Here is a 19,487-nt window from a genome sequence, read left to right as displayed (position 1 = left end):
CAACAGAGTTCTGTTACTTTGTTCTTTTTAAGTCAAGTCAAAATCAAGTGCTCACTATATGCATGATGTTGTATCCAAGAACTGGTCATAGATGCCAGTCAAAGCCTAGGCAGGACTACTGATCACAGGAGTTTAAGCACGTAGTAGGTGACTTGTTACACACAAGAAACAAAAAGCACCAAGGAGTGAAGAATGAGAGAGGCAGGCAGTGCAGCACTTTCCTGCATATTGAAGATAAACTGGGTAAATGTTTTGTATATATACAAACATGCCATATGTGCAGATATGACATGTACAAATTCTCAGCTTTAACTTACCCCCTGTATTTTCCTAAAGGAAAATCAGGAGAACGTTTTCCCTAAGTAATGTTTTCTCTGTATCTTATGATATGAAATCATCTCTTTACAACAGTTTTTTTTTCTTTAAAAATATGACTAAAACAAATATGATAGGGTGGTTGGTAAAGCCTTTTATCTTTATATTTCTTTCCTTCTCCTGGGAGTGTTAGGATTCAATATGGGGAGAATATATTAAACAGTCAAATAGCTGCTAAGGGGTAAGTGTTCAGTATTTCTCAACTGAAATACTGTGATAGCCATTTCCTATAACTTCTCTTTCATGGTTTCCCCCCGAAGATTCTAAATCTGTTATACTCTTCATATGCTATTATTTCATCTTGGTGTCTTCTCTTCTTTAAGAGCTTACATTTATTTACTTTCATAATTACTATTTCTTTTCATTTTTCCCCCCTGCATCCTGTTCCTGGGAATCTTCTTTGCACTGACAAGGGAATAGACAAGGTTTCAGAAGGATGGCACCTGCTGGCTTATTGGGTCATATATGGTACTTTTTATGATAAAGCATACCCTCTTGTGGCCATAACATTGTGGCCCAGGTTGATCTCAGTAAGCCATTCTCACATTCAGCTAGGGATGAGAGACAGGTAGAGCCAGGGTTGGAGACCAATGACCAAAGGTTGCATAACTGCATGACTTTGACCATTCAGAATTTATGCTTTAATTTCTAATAATGTTTGATATCTCATCTAAATTTTTGGCCTGTGTGATCTAAAATATATCATTTGAAGAGTAGAATTATATCATACTAGTCTTGCCATGAAGGTCAATTTGGCCTTAAAATTGACCTACTTGAATAGCTCTGTATTACAAGAACCTCTTATAGAAGCATCTTATGTTTATGCTTCTATTCTCCCCATAGTAGATACATGCTAAGTGAATGCTAATGAGATCATTTGTCTGTTTATCAGTTTCATTTACTTTACAGATGCTCCTCAGAATATGAAATACACATATAAAATAACTGATAAAATATCTATACTATAAGCATTTGAAAAACAGCCCCTGTTTTCACTGCCCCAAGAATGTAGAATGATGTTATTGTTGCTTGTTTTGTTGTCATTGTGAGGAAGAAAAGACTGAAAATTTAGAGAGGAGGTTGCAGAAGGAGCTAAAACTAACAATCTACTTAAAAAGGAACTAAATATAGATATTTAAATTCCTCTTTTTTGAAAGCATGATCAATTTTTATTTGAAAATGAGAAAAAAAAATCCTAAGTTTTCCATAGTGGTTATTATTGAGTACTCAAATATAATGATACTGTCATTATAATATGTGTAATTCAATACATATTAAATTATTGCCTTTACAAAAGGTTTTTGAAAATATATTTCAGGTTTACAACATGATGTTATGGGATACATTTAAATAGTGAAATTATTACTATAATAAATTGAGTAACTTTCTATCACAGTTACTTTTTTATGACAAGAGCAGCTGAAATCTACTTATTCATCCTCAATGCATAGTACAGTGCCCTTTTATTAACTTGAGTCCTCATGCTGGGCAGTAGATCTCTTCACTTGTATATCTTACATATTTCCTATTAGCTCCTGTATGAAAATGCCACATCATAAAAATAGTGCAGATATTTAGACCTTAGCAAGGTCATGTAAATAGAACTTTTAAATTGTCATGTGTCCATTGGTATTTATATCACAAATTAGAAAACTGGTATTTCTCTAGATTTTAACCTTTCTTGAAAATTCTTTCCAGTTCAATACTTTTAATATGTAAAATAATCATCATCGCTCTAGGGGCAAACACAAAAACAGTTTAATGCTGTGTGGAGAAAGTTCTTCCTCCCCCAACTTACTTTAACAATACCATATTACTTCTTGGATCTTAGTTATCTCTTCTATAAAATTTTACATATACAATTATTTGAGATTATATAATTATTTAAAAATATATAGATGCTTATGTATAGTTTTCCAACATCTGTTGCATTCATACTTTAAGACAAGAATTGTTCAAAGAATTTCAGGTGTTATCAACATATTAAATATCACACAAGCCTCATGATAGGATGTGTCCCTAATTTATTGGTTAGCAAATGACTTTTAGAGAATTTGCTCAAGATCAGAAAGTTAGTGCTCTGACTCTGGAACAGAAAAGATTGCACATTCAATTGATACACTTACTTAGGGCCTGCTGTATTCCAAGTGCTCTACTCCAAGTGCTGGAATCATTGACAGAAATATGCAGAAATTTCTACCTTTGTGGTTCTGATCATTGTGACTTTAACCAGTATTTAAATCTAAATATACATCTTAGACATAATTTTTCATTTATTGCACAGTTGTAAAGCTTCTTATAACTGTACAGCAATGCAAAAATTTTATCATTATACATGTCTACTCTTTATGAAACATAATTCATTTACAGTGCAGGTTTCTCAAGGGCTGGTGGTACCTATTGTAATATATTTTGTATCTCCAGTAAGTGTCACTAGAGAGTGGATCCTCAGTATGTTTTTTATTGAATATGTAAACTGGACCCTCTTTTAATATTGGATTTAAACTTCAATTTATAAAAAGAGACAGAACTTCTCCAGTGGTTCAATTGAGATTAAAGGATTCATAAGTCTTATTCTTTTAAAGTTGGCTTGGGAATATTTAAGATTTGCAAATTTTCTATGTATCACTTGCTTAATCAGTAGGTACCATCAGAGATTTTCACTTTTCATTTATTTATGTATAAAATAAAATCACTGCAGAGCATGCTGTTATTACAAATATCTAGGCTTATAGAATATTTGAAATAACTAGTAGGAAAGAAAATTGAAATTGTACTTTGGGGCACAAATATACATTTTAAAAGTCTCTTCTTGTTTTCATCATTTGTTTCAAAGTTTATGAGCTGTGACAAGATCATTAACAATATTTTAACTACAAAGAGGTAATATATTTTTGTTATTAATTTTAATGCAGGTTTCACAGAAAGATGGTAATCTGAAATTTAATCTTATGAATGCTTCAAGGGAGAAATTAAAATAGTTATACTTTGTAATAAAAGCATAAAATATCTACAAACTATACAAACTTGCATAGATTCAAATCGGCATTTCAACTATACTTGAGACACATTAATACAATTATTTGAAATAGCTTGATTAACCTTAAATATTAAAGATACCTCATTGTTAATTTAATATGCATTCTTTTTAAAAGAAAGAGCCATAAATTATTTCCTTGTGACATATCAATCATAATGCATCAAGTTAAGGCAGCATGTATTTCTTTTAATTCCAGTACCACATCTTTTTAGGGAAAACACACAATCAACTCTGTTATTCTGCAAGTTTTTAAATTTCTGTTGATTAGCAAGAGAGCTTTTTAAAAAAATCTAGCAGGTGAGCTTTTATAAAAATATAAATGCATATCACTGATTTAATTATGTTCCATATTTATTGCTATTGTTTCTATTATTTAATGTACATAGTACATATTTTACTTTTTGGTAATATCAAAGAAGAGGGAGTGGGGATATTTTTTAAAAGGAAATTTAGTGTCGAGTGCTATGCTGATTTATTTAGAAAATAATTGTAGCAAAACTGAAATACTATATGTAAGGAATACTTAAAAGTATTTTTCTCTTCTAATTCTTAGGGAAATACTGTTTTTTGGTTAAAAGGTTTTTTACTTGTGACTAAAGAATGGCTGGAAATTTTTTGATAGTAAAGGAAAATACCAAGACTTCTCACATCAGGAGATAGTGTAACCAAATATTCAGAGATAAATTGGACATACTGTGTAAGTAACAGTGAGATGTGTAATATTAGAGAAAAAATACTTTTCACCTGGAATTCTAAAACATAAAGTAAAAACACTCTTAAGTATTTGTGTATGAATGTTTTTATGGAAAGATCAGGATGAATATACTCTGAAGAAGGTGTATTTACTCAAGTAATTTTAAACTCAGCATCAATAAAAGAAAGACTTAATTTTTCAGATCAGGGCAGCAATGTGATAAAAGAGCCTCATGGTGTCTTAGGTAAAAGGTTTGTTGAGTAGTTAGCCAAGCTGAAAATAGTTCCTTGGTGGTCTTGAAAATGGAGAAGAACTATTTGGGTAAAGGAAAGCACTTTTATCCATTGAAAGTGTTTATAACCAATTTGAACTTTAAGGAAGAAGTGGCCTTAAATGGCTCTATTTCTTCTACTTATCAAAATTTAACACAATACGTACGGGTTATATGGGTACAAAGAGAATCAGGGAAAAAAATGTTCCCCATTTATAAAGTCCTTAGTAGGTTATTTTGAATTATACATGACAATAGGATTCATGTTGACATAATTATAAAAGCATGAGATATAATTCACTGTAATTCAGTCCCTAATACTTCCTCTTTCACTTTCCTCCTTCCTCCCCTGTTCCCTTCCCTCTACTGGTCTTTCTGCTACTTACTTAGTGTCTTGTGGATGTACATGGTGATGAGATTCACTGTGGTATGTTAAAATACCTTACATATGAAAAGTACTTTGCACAGTTATTGTTACATTTTAGGCTTGAAAATCAGAAAATAGCAAATTTTCTTTACATAATCATCTTCTTTCTAGTAATCCTCTTTATCTTTCCATTCTCACAGTTGTCCACCCCCATAGCCTGTGGTGATACCATATAACAACAGAAATGAGAGAAAATAATATTTATTGGATTACTTGGGTAGACTTTCAACATTGGGGTTTAGACAGGATTAAAAACCTAATGATTTTATGCCTTGATTTATCAGAACTGCATCTCTTTTTGTATAATCAATTACAAATAAAATATCTCATCACTTATATAGGATGCATATTTTCTCTTTGAAAAAACAATGGGTGGTAATCCTTTCCTGAGGTTTACAAGTGGAATATTAAAATAAAAGATGTCATACCTTGTAGGTACATTGATCAGTTTTTCTGATAGTGAGAATTTATCTTAAGGGGTTGTCAATTGTAACCTGAATGAAACAGAATAACCCTTGTTGCATTATATATTGTATTTTGTTGATGTATTTCTATTACCAACAAAGGAGTATATTACCAACAAAGGAGTATTTTTATTACTGAAACCTTTCTCTCATTTTATTAATTCAGGGAATATCTGTGCATCTCACTGCTCCTCCCAATTCCTCCCTTTTCCCTCTCTCTGTTTGGTTTCCCCTCTAATAATTAGCAGCATATCTTTGAGCTATTTTTCATTTAGAGCTGCACTTCTTGACACTGAAACACTCCAAAGACTCTGCCATCATTATTTCTCTTCTGCACTGGCCTCTGCAGTCACTCATCAGAACTGTGCCACTTGACTTAACAGATAAGCCACTTCTACAAAAAATTATTTTATTATTATGAAATTAAAATAATATAGATTGATAGCACTTCAGAAGTTTATTACTTGAAAAATGCTAACTTATGTTTTACCTTGTAACTGTGTATGCATTTTTAGTATTTGGGATACTTGATTGGTAAATATGTACTATTTACACAATTTTTTCATTATTATGCAATATGAAGACTATTTTCTAGATTTGTCTTTGTACATGTACTTAGAGCTCAGAAATGTCATTATTTATTTAAGTCCACATCTAATTTCATAATTTCTTTAACCATAGTTTGGCAAAGTTTCTCCAATTATTTCTGCATCCCCGTGTTTAAGTTACTCCATAGTAATGATAGTGGTTCAATTAGTCATAAATCAACAGAAATGAGAGAAAATAATATTTCATGGATTACTCTATCTCCTATAAATCTGTATCCCTTTCATTTATTTTATTTAATTGTTATATTCAGACAACTGGCTAGATAAAAGTACTGTATGTAGCTTGTGAATTTATTTAGAAAAATAAAGTCAGGAAATTAAGAAGTAAATTTACTTGTAATCTTTTTGTAATCAATGAGGACTTGGTGAAATTGAGTGGGTGCTGAATTTAAGGACATTCCCCAATAATGGTCCTTGGAAATTATTGATGTCCTCATCAGAGAGCAGCAGTGTGTGTGTGTGTGGGGGGGGTCCTATGGAGAGAGCACTGAACAGAGTCCAATGTCGGAGTTCCCTCAACAACTATGTAATCATGAGGAACTCTTGGAGCCTCAGGTTCTTCATCTTTAAATCTCAGATGCTGCCATTGCAGGATCAATTCCCTCAGATTTTGGAGAGAATAAAATGACAAAGTGAAACAAAATAATTTTTAAATTTTAAAGCATATGGAAATATGAATCATTGGTTACTATTTTCCTTATTGCCATCTGTAATTAATTACTTATATAATAAAATATAAATTAGAATAAATTCAGTAATTCAAATTTATATAATAGAATGATTTCCACAGTAGGGGAAGTATAGCACTAACAAATAAGTGTTAAATAATGTTTTTCCACGTTTTATAAATAATTGATTATGAATTTTAAAATGAAATTATATAAAGATACTAATTATTAGGTAAAGGTACTATATTATCTCATGGAACGAATGAGCCCATTTCCCCATTTTATTCAATTATAAAATAATATGATAAATTATAACAATCACCCATCTAAGAATCTCATCCAAAGGTAAAATACTATTTATATTAAATAAAAATAAAAATAGAAAGTATATAATACTTAAACTTTACATAACTTAGTAAATATTTTTAAATTTCTTTTATCCTTCACTACTTAATTTTTTTCATAAATTGTTGAAACAGAATATGAAAACTATAAGGTTATTTTTTAAAAATTTTACATATGAGATATTTTTCAAAGCAAATTAGTTTTAAAAAATGTGGTATCTTTCTTAGTCAGTTTCACAAACCTAATCAGATGTGAATTAATAAGATCCAATGTTTTCTAGAGAATTCTATGATAAGTTTAAGGCCTTCTTCTCCAGGAAAAAATTGTAAACTTTGGTATAGTGATTATCAAACTTTTCTATGTAAAAGTTGTACTTGAAAATATTTTATGACATTTTTTGAAGGCAATTTTTAGAATTAGAAATTCTAATTTAGCAAGTTTGGAGTGAAATTCTAAAATCACTTCAAGAAATAATAGTGTAAGGAGTGGATTCTGCCAATTTTTTATAATATACACAAAGAAAGCTTATGAGAGATTAGATTGGATAGATATTTTATAGAGCATTGTACACAATTGCAAACACAAATTTAAAAAGCTAGCATCCATAAAACAGTAAATACATATATAATTTTGAAGTGGTTGTTTATCTCATTAGTCTTTCCTAAAGTCAACAACTGAATATTGGAACAAGAAATTAGTCTCCTGAATAGTGGATACAGCTGTTCATATTTGAGATCTTAAATTTTTCTAAAAGTTCTTTTTATATTTTTTACTGGTCTGTAAAATGCCATTGTTACCTAAGTGACTTAAGAAAGTAATATTTTTATTTCCATTAATAACAAAATAATTATTTTCCTCTGTTCTAGGGCTCACCAGGAGAACGTGGATCAGCAGGTACTGCTGGCCCAATTGGTTTGCCAGGGCGTCCGGGACCCCAAGGGCCCCCTGGTCCAGCTGGAGAAAAGGGTGCTCCTGTAAGTAATGTTGAGGAAAAAATACATTAAAATACTACCTTGCACAAGTTATTACTTTTTATTCAAGAATATTAGCTCTTCCTACCTGACTGTACTCTTCCTGTATATGTGCCTGGCATATCAAGACACCTCCTTTTATATTTATAATAGAGGAAATTTCAAATTCAATTAAATGAGGTGACATTTTCCCACACTTTATGAAACCCTAATATCTGTGAATGAGTTGGATATTATTAAGTAAAAATCTTCTCATTTTGCTCCTTTTTAAAAATAAAATTGGGAGTTTTAATTAAAACTAAACCTTGCTGCTTTTTATTAGAAAAGTGTGAACTTTTCACACCTGTTATGATACAACTTCAGTTTCAGTCATTTCTATAATCCATAAATGAATCCCATAGAAAGTGGCTGTATATTTGTAACTTGAGTTTTGATCTCAACTGAGTGAGATGCGAGAACTCTGACCAATTATTCAGGGTATATTTATGGTTTTAAAATTTGATATTTTAGTGATGAAGGACTTGTGATTTAATTTATGTTTTTTTTTTAATTTCCACTTTACTTTTTTCCAGCTTTTGATTTAATCATATTTTTTTGAAAGAGCATTCTCATTTTCAAGATTAAAATACAGCCTATTTCAGTAAATGTAGATGAAGGTGCTGGCTAAGATCTCTCAAAATATAAGTTTAATGCATTTGTATACCTGTAAGTCTTGACATCCACAATTCAATTATAGTTAATCCTCAGCTCTAGCAAATATATTGCATTTATTGTCCACATATTTTCTCTCATTACTCTGTGATATCATTCAGAGTTTCTGACTAGGTGCTGCTGTAAGATAATATCACAGACTGGGGAGTTCATAATGAACAGAATTTGGATAGCTTCATGGTTCTACAGGCTGGGAAGCGCAAGATCAAGGGGCCACATTTCACAAGAGCATCAATCCTACATCATCACACAACAAAGAGAGTTTGACAGAGAGTAAAGGGGGACTGAACTCCCTTTTATAGTAAACCTAACCCTGTGATAATGAATCCTCCCCTGTGACAACATTGATTCCTTCACTCCACCCTTATGACACAATTATCTCTTGTTGGGCCCTACCTTTCAACATGGTGGCACTAGGATCAGTTTTCCATCACATGCTTTATTGGCAAACATTTGAATCATAGCAGTTTCAAAATAAAGCAGTTTTTTTCCCTTTCTCTTTTGCTTTGCTTTCCTCTTATTTCCTTTTCATTCTTTATTTTCTTTCATCCATTCATTTATTCATTCATTCGTTTCTTTCTTCCTTTTTTATTTTGATCCCTGTAATCCAGAATAATAAAAAACAGAAACATTTAATAACACCTGTGTTTAGAATTATGGGGTGGCAGAAAAAGCTTTTCTAATATATGCTGAGAAATTTTCTTTAAGCCTTACATTTTAGAATTGTCTCTGCATGGAGGAGATAAAAAAAAAAGAAACAGATTCAAGCCCTTTGATAAAAGTTCATTGAGAAATCTAGGTCACACATATCTTGGCATAATACAGTAAAGAATGCAGCTTTGGGATGTTCATTCCATTTTCTTTTATTCAACAAATACCTATTGAGAAAAACTAACCACTAGACACTGTGTTAGGTAGTATTTTTTTTTTTCAGGGAGGTGTCTGTTTAGGGACAGTAACAGAAAGTAATTCCAAAATGTTAGGTTAAAGGACCCATAAATATTCATGCAAACATGCAAAGAACTAGTAAAAAATGTTGGAAATATTGACCAAAAGGTTAAATGCATCCCTTATATTCCTTCCTTTTTCCAAATATATGTTTTGTTTTTTAACTACCACTCAGTGACTTTTGTTATAAAAATGTTATGTAATTATCAGTAGGTGTAGACTTTCATGACAAAATGACAACATGGATGATATAGAAGTCAAGCACATTCCCACTCACCCAGCATCTTGGAAAGGAAGAAAGTGGAAAACAAGAGCCATGCATATCCACATGACCCACTTGGCAATAACTATGTCCCAATCAGCATCCCTTAATTATCAGATTAGAAACTCACTCAGGTGGGCTAGAGAATGGTGCTAAAAACCTCTTTCAACTTACTGCATTGGTAGAAATATTTTGATAGGGATACTGATCCTTAGACCTATAACTGCATTGGGAGGTTATTACACATAAGAATACAGATAGGGAACTGAATTGTTTGTCTTCGCGAAAACCAGCTGTAGAAATAAAGGGAAGCTAGATTTAAAACACAGTGAAGTTACTGCATTAACCATAAATGAATTATTTCCTAGGAGTTAGAAGTTTTGGAAAAAATTGCTCCAAGTACTTATTACAGTATCAAGCATATATATATATATATATATATATATATATATATATATATATATATATATATGAAATTGCAGAGAAAAGGGTAAGGGCCAGGACTGTAAATCTATGACCCATTTAGAATAAGAGCAATATTTAAAACCATAATATTAGATTACCTTATGAGGCAATGTTAAGAGAGAATAACAGAGAATTCATTCTATGGAGAATAATAATGGATGTTAGTTGTAAAAGGATTCAGTAAGAGATAGAGTAAAACATCCATGAGTGATAAGAAAAAAAAATGTGTGTATACATATCTCCAGAGGCATGCCATCAAATAGGCCCTGAGAGAAGAGTTTCTTTTTGTTCAGTGCTTTAAAAGGTAAAGAATACTGAAAATAAAAAGAGCAAACAGAGGTACTGGGATTTGACCCATTGGACATTATGACCTTATTGTAAATGCAGTGGAGTTCAAGGAGAAAGTGGATTCAAGAGACTTGGAGTCAGTGCATGTGGATCACCTCAAGAAAGCTATGTAGCAATATGTAGGGTGAGCAGCAAATAGAAGTATTAGTAGGACTGAATGCATTGCCTCCTCTTTTTATTGTTTTGTACACACATTTACCTCCTTCACTAGTAATAAGAAAAGAGTCAACTTAAAATTTAGGAAATTGAAGAAGTCAGAACAGAAAAAGACTACCAGCCTAAAGCTGATCAGAACTGGGATGTGCATTCATCGCTATCATTTATTTAATTCATGATTTCTGCCTAACATTAGAACTTCTTGGCCACAGGAAATCAAAGAGCTGAAACTCCAAACCTTGGTTCTTGTGTTCCAATGAAAGAAAATTTAAAGTCGGACACCAAAAATCATCAAGAGAAATTTATTATATGTGAAAGTAAAGTAGAAGCATAGTGAGGCTTAAAAGCAGAGAGCACTCTCAAAAGAGAGAGTAGGCTGTTTTCAAGCAGAGAATGACAAAGGAGACAACCTTGTCTCCAAGTTTATTACTGATAGATGTTTACCAGGATAACTGGGGACCACCTTTTCTACTCTTTGCTAATCAGGCATTCAATCCCTCCTTCACATTGGGAGGTGGAGTTTGTGACCTTAGTTGGTTTTCTTCGGAACTGTCATGGGGGCCATCCTATTTAGGAGGGCTTCATCTACAAGTCAATCCCATGTTAATGTGGGCACTGGGGTCAATAGCTGGTCAGAAGTTACCTTATTGTGTCTGCACTGCTAAAAGAAAATTCCTTGCAGAGAGTTAAAGACACTTAGAGCCATAATTCCTAGCTTCACATCAATATCAATGGAGTCTGTCAAGAGTTAGTCCCATTAATCCATATGTTTTGATGTATTTTCCCATTAGGTCCTTTGTTTTTGCTTATTTTTTTTTTAATGAATTAACTTTGCTTTCTTCTCTAATTTGGAAGCAGTTTAAAAAACCCTAACGTAATTTAAAGAACACTTGTGACCTTGCCTGCATTTCACTGCTCATTGCTAGCTACTATCTAACACTGTTTCCTCATTTCTGAAAAGAAGATAATCACAGTATTTTGTGAGGATTAGGTGAAATTATTGTTTTAAAGCATTTTCCAGAAATTGATATGTTTTTAGTAAATAATCATCATTATTTACACCAGAACTTTTATAGAGCAGAATGAAATAATGATCTCAAAATACATACATAAATTAACATTTTAGTAAGTAGAGATGGATTTTGCAAATTGTGATTAAAGTTGAGGATGTGCATATAGGTTAAATATAAGACCAGACCAATTACAGGGCCTGAAGGAGTGTAACTCACTGTCAGTTTTTAAGGTAAGATTTAGTATTTAATGTAACCAGAGGGGTATTAGTGGTGAAATAAAGACTGACTCTTAAGGATAAATGGATGTTCCAGTAGTTGTGTAGATATCGGTCTAAGAGATGCATAAGGAGGAGAAGTGATGTCATTATGAGGAACTGTGAGTGGAAAATCTAAATTTAGAGTGCCATAGATTGCGGAAGGATTTTTCTCAACTTCATACAGACCAGGAACAGAAGAAATAGATAGCAAGTGACTCCAGGCTGGAAATTACGTGTGCTATCATGAAGGCAGATGAGGATAAATTCATCTTAATTTGCAGTTGCCCTTGTACAAAACAATTAACTTTACGAGTTAAAGTTAGCAGGGGAATCCAAATTAAAAGGAAATATCTAACTTGGCTTTTGAGTGTGAAGTAGTGAAGTTTAGTAAAAGCAACACAGCACATTTTATGAGTATAGATAGGTTTGAACTATAATATTTTATTGAGGGATTTTTTTAAAAAAAGTCTTCAGAATGATGTGAGAAGTATGTTCTATAATAAGTTTGTCACACATTTTGAAAACAAAAACATATTTAAAAAGTATCAACAAGTTACCTTTGTTTAATAGTTATTTTATTTTAGTTGGCATTAATTAATTAATTAGATATGGTTGCATCAGAAGTAGAAGCCACCAGTAAGCTTGGTCTTTCTCTTAGGAACAGCAACAAGTAATTGACCTAAGAAATTATTTAATATGATCTGATTCTCTGGTTACAATGTAGAGCATGGTTTGAATGGAAGTAAAAATGAATGTAGGGGAAAGCAGTGAGTTATTTCAGTAATTTAGACCAAGGACACTGGTACTTAGAATTCAAGAGTCAGTGACAGAGATAAAATGGAGAATAGATAACTAGGAGGGCTGGTAGTACAGCTCAATGGTATAGTGTTTGCTAACATGCAAGGCACCAAGTTTGATCCCCAGCACTGGGTGGGACTAACTGGGAGACAAAGCAGATAAAAGTCAGTATAAAGGGCAAGAGATGGATGGTGGGGGAAGTTTGGAGAGGTGGGCAATGTGAAGGCTGGACCTAATAATCTGTAGATGGCCAGCTGGTATAAAAAAAGAAAAGGGAATCACTGAATACAATTGAGAATACAGTGTTATGCAAAACCTATGAAAGTTTGACTTTTATGAAGTAAAATATTTTAAATTCTGAAAGGATGTTTTCTGGAAAGCAGAGGTAGTTTTTATTATTAAGACTTTTTTTTAAATTACATATTGTATGTAAATAAATGTCCCTGTCAAAAACAAACAAAAATAAAATAGGAAAAACTAACACCCTTGTCGTTTTGAATTAGGAAAAGTAGCAATGAATTAAAATACCAAAATCCAGAAAATCCATGACAGGTGTGTTAAAATAGGAAAGAGTTACATCTAAAGCCTATTGTGAAGTTGGACATAGAAGGAAGTGGATTTTATGATTTTTTAAAGCCTTATATCTTCTGTATAGCTACTTCAGTGACACTAAAGAGGAGTTGAGGTTCAGCAAGTTTTCACAAACATCAGGCATCGGATCCGACTTGCCAGTACTTACTTAGAACCTATGTGTCTGAGAGAAAAATTTCTCAGTTGAATCATAATTACTTCTGTGGACAATTGCTTAGATTCATAAATAATTTAAAAGACTAAGACATAAAACGATATAGGGATCTTTTATGTATGTTATCATTTGCTGCTTGAATTTTTTTTCCTTAGAAACATTAAACAATTTTCTTGTCAAGTATAGGAACTAGGTTATATCTAGATTATATATATATAAATTGTAGCTGCACTTAAAAATTGTAGCATAAAGCTAGTTGTTAGGTTTGTTAACAACAAATTAATGATCTGTTTGATTTTTCAATACAGGGAGAAAAAGGTCCCCAAGGCCCTGCAGGGAGAGATGGAGTACAGGGCCCCGTGGGTCTCCCAGGACCTGCTGGTCCTGCTGGCTCCCCTGGTGAAGATGGAGACACTTGCATCTTAGATATTATATAATAAGACTTAAGAATGAGTTATATACTGAATTGACAATTATATGCTCTCTTACTAATATAAGTATATAATATATAAGTAAAGACTTTAAGCATTTTATTCCAAATGCAAAGTTGTGTTTGAATTTAATAGATTTTCTAATATTATTCTAAAATGCTATAGAAAATTTGTGAAACAGCACATATTCAAAATGTGCATTATCTTACTATTTGAAAAACTAGGAGAAAAGCACTTTTTGATTAATGTAGGGTTATTTGTCTCTACACTAATGTGTTCCCATTATCATTTTACAGTGGGATATTTGAGACAAAATCAATTTTTTAAATTCTAAATCCAGCTGCAATATTTCTCCATGTTAATCTGACTTTTTGTCTGTATGTTTGTCAAAACTACAAAGCTAAACACACAGATCCCAAAATTATACATCTTAAAACAGTGATGTTAAATGCTAACATGGAATTGTGTTAAAGATAAAATGTTATAATTCAATGATAATGATAACAATGCAACGCAAGTTACCATGTTACAAATAAACTTTCACTTAACTCTCTCAAATACAGGGTGAAATTGGTGAACCAGGACAGAAAGGCAGTAAGGGGGACAAAGGAGAAAACGTGAGTTTCCAGCTGCTTATTTCCAGTGTCATTCATTTAACAGCTTTTACTGTTTACCATGGATAGTTTCCCATAATACTATTTACTTACCTAGCCAAATGTTTATAATATCAATACTTTATTACCTTTGTGTTATATCATTCCATAATGCTGTACAATTCTGTGAGGTCTTCTGCTTATGTAATTAAGTCCAGTATGATATTTGTAGGTTATTTTTAAACTCCACTCTAGCAATGAAAGAGTACTGTAATGCAATAGCCAGCCTGCTTTTCCATGTGGGAAATACTATGCAAACATATGCCAAATTAAATACCATTCCTGTGGTCTTTACCTGTATATAAATTGATAAATCTGTTTCCATATATTCTAAGTGCTTATTTTGGAATATTTTTTTAACAAATCTTGAAGCTGGTGAAAGAATTTCTGTTGTGTAGCCAAATGGTGTGTTCATTCTTGCCTCTCAGGCTTTTCTTACTCACTGTTTACCAGTTTAAACCCTATTTGAATTATATTTTTTTAAATTTCCCTTCTTCTTAGATTAAGTAAGGTAAGTGATAATATCTCATGTACTTTCCCTCTGCATTTATTCATTAATTAATGCTCTTTAAAGAGCATCTACAGACATTTAGTTCTTATTTTCCTCTTTTTCTTTCTTTAAGTGTTCCATATTCTGCAATAAGAAGGCAAGGTGGGGAAGTACAAAGTAATGTTCTACATTTGTTATTTTTTCAACTAGTATAGAAGTTTACATAACATTCTAGAAATTATATTCTATTAAGCCACGACTCTGTCCTGTGACCTATTTATCATCCTGATGCTTTTCATGTTTCAGTTATTGCATACATTAAAACATAACTTCGAACAAAGTTTTTTTTTCTTTTTAGAATTGATTCTTAAACTGAATAGTCACCAAAATCCAGTGTGATGAATGGTCCTAACTAAAGAGAATAATTTGTATCAAAACAAGAAGCAGCTTTCAGATAATGCAATATTTAACCCATCGTTAGTCCTTCATGTATTTCTATATCAGGAGAACACAACCTTAGTGAGTGATGGGCAACATTGATATTCTGGATCTATGCTGTACAAGTATCACAGGAAATTGTGTATGGAAACCATATGCCTAAGTGTGAGGCAGTTGCTATTGGATATAAATTAAAAGTTCTATTTTAGTAAATTACCTTTTCTTAGGTTTTGTTTAGATTTCTTAAAGATAAGTAAATACAGTTTGTCTAATTAGAAAACCTTATGTGATTTCCAGAAGCCATGTTTGAAAGGTTTTATTTCCTCCTTAAAGCTATAATTAAATATGACTGGTTGACTATAAGCCAGAAGTTCTGAAAAATTTTTGTCTCAGGACCCTCGTAGATTTAAACACTTTTTAAGAATGCCAAAAAGCTGTGCTCCATGTGGATTATTATACTATGAATTAAACTGAGAAATTTTAAATACTTACAAATTGATTCATTAAAACTAAGAATGATAATCCCCAGGCAGTTTTAATGAAATATAGCTATATTTCCCCCCCCGCCAAAAAAAAATATATAGTACAAAGAGTAGCGATGCCTCATATTTTGGGGGTCTAGATTAACAGAAGAAGCTATATCCTCAAACGTGCTTCTCACTGCAGTCTGTAATGATAGGTTGTTTTGGTTGAAATCCAGGCTCACATATATATGAAGTTGGAAAGGCAAGAGTGTTTTGAAATCTTTTTTCAGATGATGTGGGGTATTTTTGATTCTACCTCAACATTTAATAAATCGTAACTTTTCTTAAGGTCAATTGTGGTATGGAATTTGCTGTCAAATCAGTGAGCTCCTTATGCTATTACGTTTTTATTGGTCTACCTTGCATTTGAATGACGCTTTTCCTCATATATAATTTTATATCATCCTGCAATGATCATTTGAAAATTATTGGTTGACTAAGTAAGATCTTCAAAGTATTAACACGTTACTTTATACAATATTAATAATATCAGAAAATGATTTCAGATTGGGCAGCAGTGAGGCCTGCAATGGCAGATATAAGATTTCAGAATTCTAATATTGCTTGAAAATTTCAATGTTATCTTTGATGCATTTATAAATATTGTCAGGTTTTTTTTAATTCACAAACTTCCTTTATTTTCATCACATCTCTGCCAAATTCCCAAGTTAAATAATTACAATCTTACTGTTTGTCTTGTCTTTTAAGTAAAAATAGAATTCCATATAAAAAGTGCTGCCAAACTACAGTCCAAGTGCCTTTTTGAAAGAGGCGTTGTACTTCAATATATAACAAAAGAACTTTTTCCTTCAGTTTGGTCCTATGAATATCAAAGGACATGTGCTATTTTTATGTGCTATTCCTGACAAAAGAAAGTCAATATTTAATAAAATGAAGGATGATTCATGCTTCATCAAGAACATAAACATCATTTTATGATGACAGAGTTCAGGACTATGAAAATATAGTTATTGCTTTTATAATTTGTAGCTATTGACATGATGATTGTTAAAGTCGTCAGCAATTTTATCATCATTAGTGCATCATTACTGCAAATGCCTAGACTGTATAAAAGATAACATCGTAGTAGTGTTTTTATATGAAGAATTTTGAACTGGAAGAAAACTCAAATGGTCTCAAATACCCTCAGTGGTTTGCAGACAACATGTTTGGAATCTTTGCTGTAAGCAATCTTCCCCAAAGGTGGTAACCATAGAATAAAATAGAATTCAATGACTCTTGATTGCCTTCATATCTTTTATAGAGCCTGACTAGTTTTAATGCAAGAAAATAAGATAGCAAGGATATATCTATGCAAGTAAGGCTCATAATGCCTTTGGAATCTATTGTTCAAAATAAAGAGTCCAATATACTTGATATATACCACCAAGTTTGTGTGTGTGCTCATATTAGAAGTTTGAAATTTTCATGTATCTAAATTACATACTATCTCTAGGGAATCTTCAGAATTCTCATGTTCTGTTAGAAGATATTACATAGACAAATTTTTCATGTACTATTCCTGACCCATACATTTTCACTAAAGAAATCTGGTATTGTGAAAAAATTTTAATGTGAACTTTCGACTTGATGTATATTAATGTACAAATCTATTTTTAACATATCTACCACATATAGATGAGAAGGCTTTCAGTAAGTGTCAATTTAAAATTGACTCCAAATATGAAATTATGGATCTCCAAGGAGTAAAATAAGCAGCAGTTGACAGTTCTAAAAGTGAAAATTTTCTGAGTAATGTTGCTGTTTGTCCAAAGGGTGTAGAGAGGTTTAATAGACCTTGATCCGTCAAAGGTTTTGCTTTTCTATTGCAAAGGTTTTGCTTTATATAGGATTTTCTGGCTACAGTTTTAAATTTACTGGTCTTTATCTCTCTCAGGGTCCTCCCGGTCCTCCAGGTCTTCAAGGACCAGTTGGTGCCCCAGGAATTGCTGTAAGTATTCAATTTTGTTCAACCAAGATCTCCTTCATGAAATTTATGAAATGTCACATAACCCAATGATTTTTTTTGTGTGGTAATGTTTTATTTGTATGTTTGACACTGAGTCACAGTTAATTTTTGTATGGTAATAAGTTCTATTTGTATGTTTGATATCCGTCATGTTTAAATTATATTGCATAGCTAACCAAGCTTATCCTTAGAACAAGAAAACGTGACTTCCTTTCAACCTAGACTATAACTAGTTGAAAATAACTTAATATGTAATACATTTTTCACTGTTAAAAAGCTTTTGCTTCATTCGTATATAAGATCAACTCACAATCAGCAGTACTCCAGAAACATGAAATGTTAGCAACATGAACAATGACACGTTTGTAGCAAATAGTGGGAATTTAGTTTACATTTTACTTTGGTTATTCTCAAATATATCAGCTTTGAACAAATTGCAATGGAGACATTTTATGACTTGTATCATAATGGTTTTCCAATTCATGATAATTTTCCTTGCTGCTCCCTAGGGAGGTGATGGAGAACCAGGTCCCAGAGGACAGCAGGGGATGTTTGGGCAGAAAGGTGATGAGGGTGCAAGAGGTTTCCCTGGACCTCCTGGTCCCATAGGTCTTCAGGTAAGTGGTTCTCTAATTGTTTCCTCCATCATTTCCACCTGGTTCTTATGTCAGGTTCACCTAGTGGAGGCAAGAAAAACATCTTTCCTTGTTTCTATGTAAGAACAATATTTAACTATAATGGTTATTTTACTCACATTATATCTGAACTTCAACTGCCTTTTACCAAGTGTTCTTAATTTTTCTGAACATGTGTCAGCCTGATTCCTGTTTTTGCAGTACATTTAGCTCTTAGGCTAAATACCTCAGGTATTATAACACCCCTTTCTTCATTCCTATATTTTAAAAAAATCAACTACATATGTATAAGTCTGATAATTAAAGGTAAGACATTAGAATGGTTGTTTCCTGGGTCTTATAGCAGAAATTTTAATAATTCAGGTAACAACAAACATTCAGAAGTATTAAGAGAAATAGCACACTGCCAACAAATAGTAAGATAAACAATAATAGGTAGATTAATAGTAAACCAATTAAATTTTTTTAATTAAAATAATTTGTGTTTTATGAAGCATATCTGGGAAGGAAATATTATATTGCAAGACATTGTAGATGAGAAACTTTTATTTCTGTAGTATAGATCTTACAACTGGACTCTTCTTGGCCATCTCTATTCTGAGTATGATTCGCTTTCCACCTGATGTTCACTGATCCCTATAAACTTTGCAACCGTCTGGTCTTTTTCCCCTAACTTATTCTATACTTACTATTCTCTACATATCTAGTGATTCCTTGTAAGATTGTAAAGATGTTTTAAATGGAATTTAGGTAATGTGGATGTTGCTTGTGCTCAATTAGC

At 32.1% G+C, this 19,487-nt stretch overlaps 1 protein-coding gene across 1 annotated transcript in view; it reads left to right on the top strand.

The window, feature by feature from the left end:
* LOC143640173 (uncharacterized) overlaps positions 1-19,487 on the top strand; it is an 83,018-nt gene that overhangs the window by 23,116 nt on the left and 40,415 nt on the right. The window contains 5 exon segments of the mRNA XM_077108073.1: positions 7,759-7,866; positions 13,875-13,980; positions 14,559-14,614; positions 18,000-18,053; positions 18,581-18,688. Of these exon segments, the coding sequence (XP_076964188.1) occupies positions 7,759-7,866; positions 13,875-13,980; positions 14,559-14,614; positions 18,000-18,053; positions 18,581-18,688 (432 nt within the window).

Source organism: Callospermophilus lateralis, unplaced genomic scaffold, assembly GCF_048772815.1.
Source record: "Callospermophilus lateralis isolate mCalLat2 unplaced genomic scaffold, mCalLat2.hap1 Scaffold_130, whole genome shotgun sequence".
Classification (NCBI taxonomy): domain Eukaryota; kingdom Metazoa; phylum Chordata; class Mammalia; order Rodentia; family Sciuridae; genus Callospermophilus; species Callospermophilus lateralis.
The sequence above is the reverse complement of the archived record's forward strand: the minus strand, read 5'-3'. Positions and strand labels throughout refer to the sequence as shown.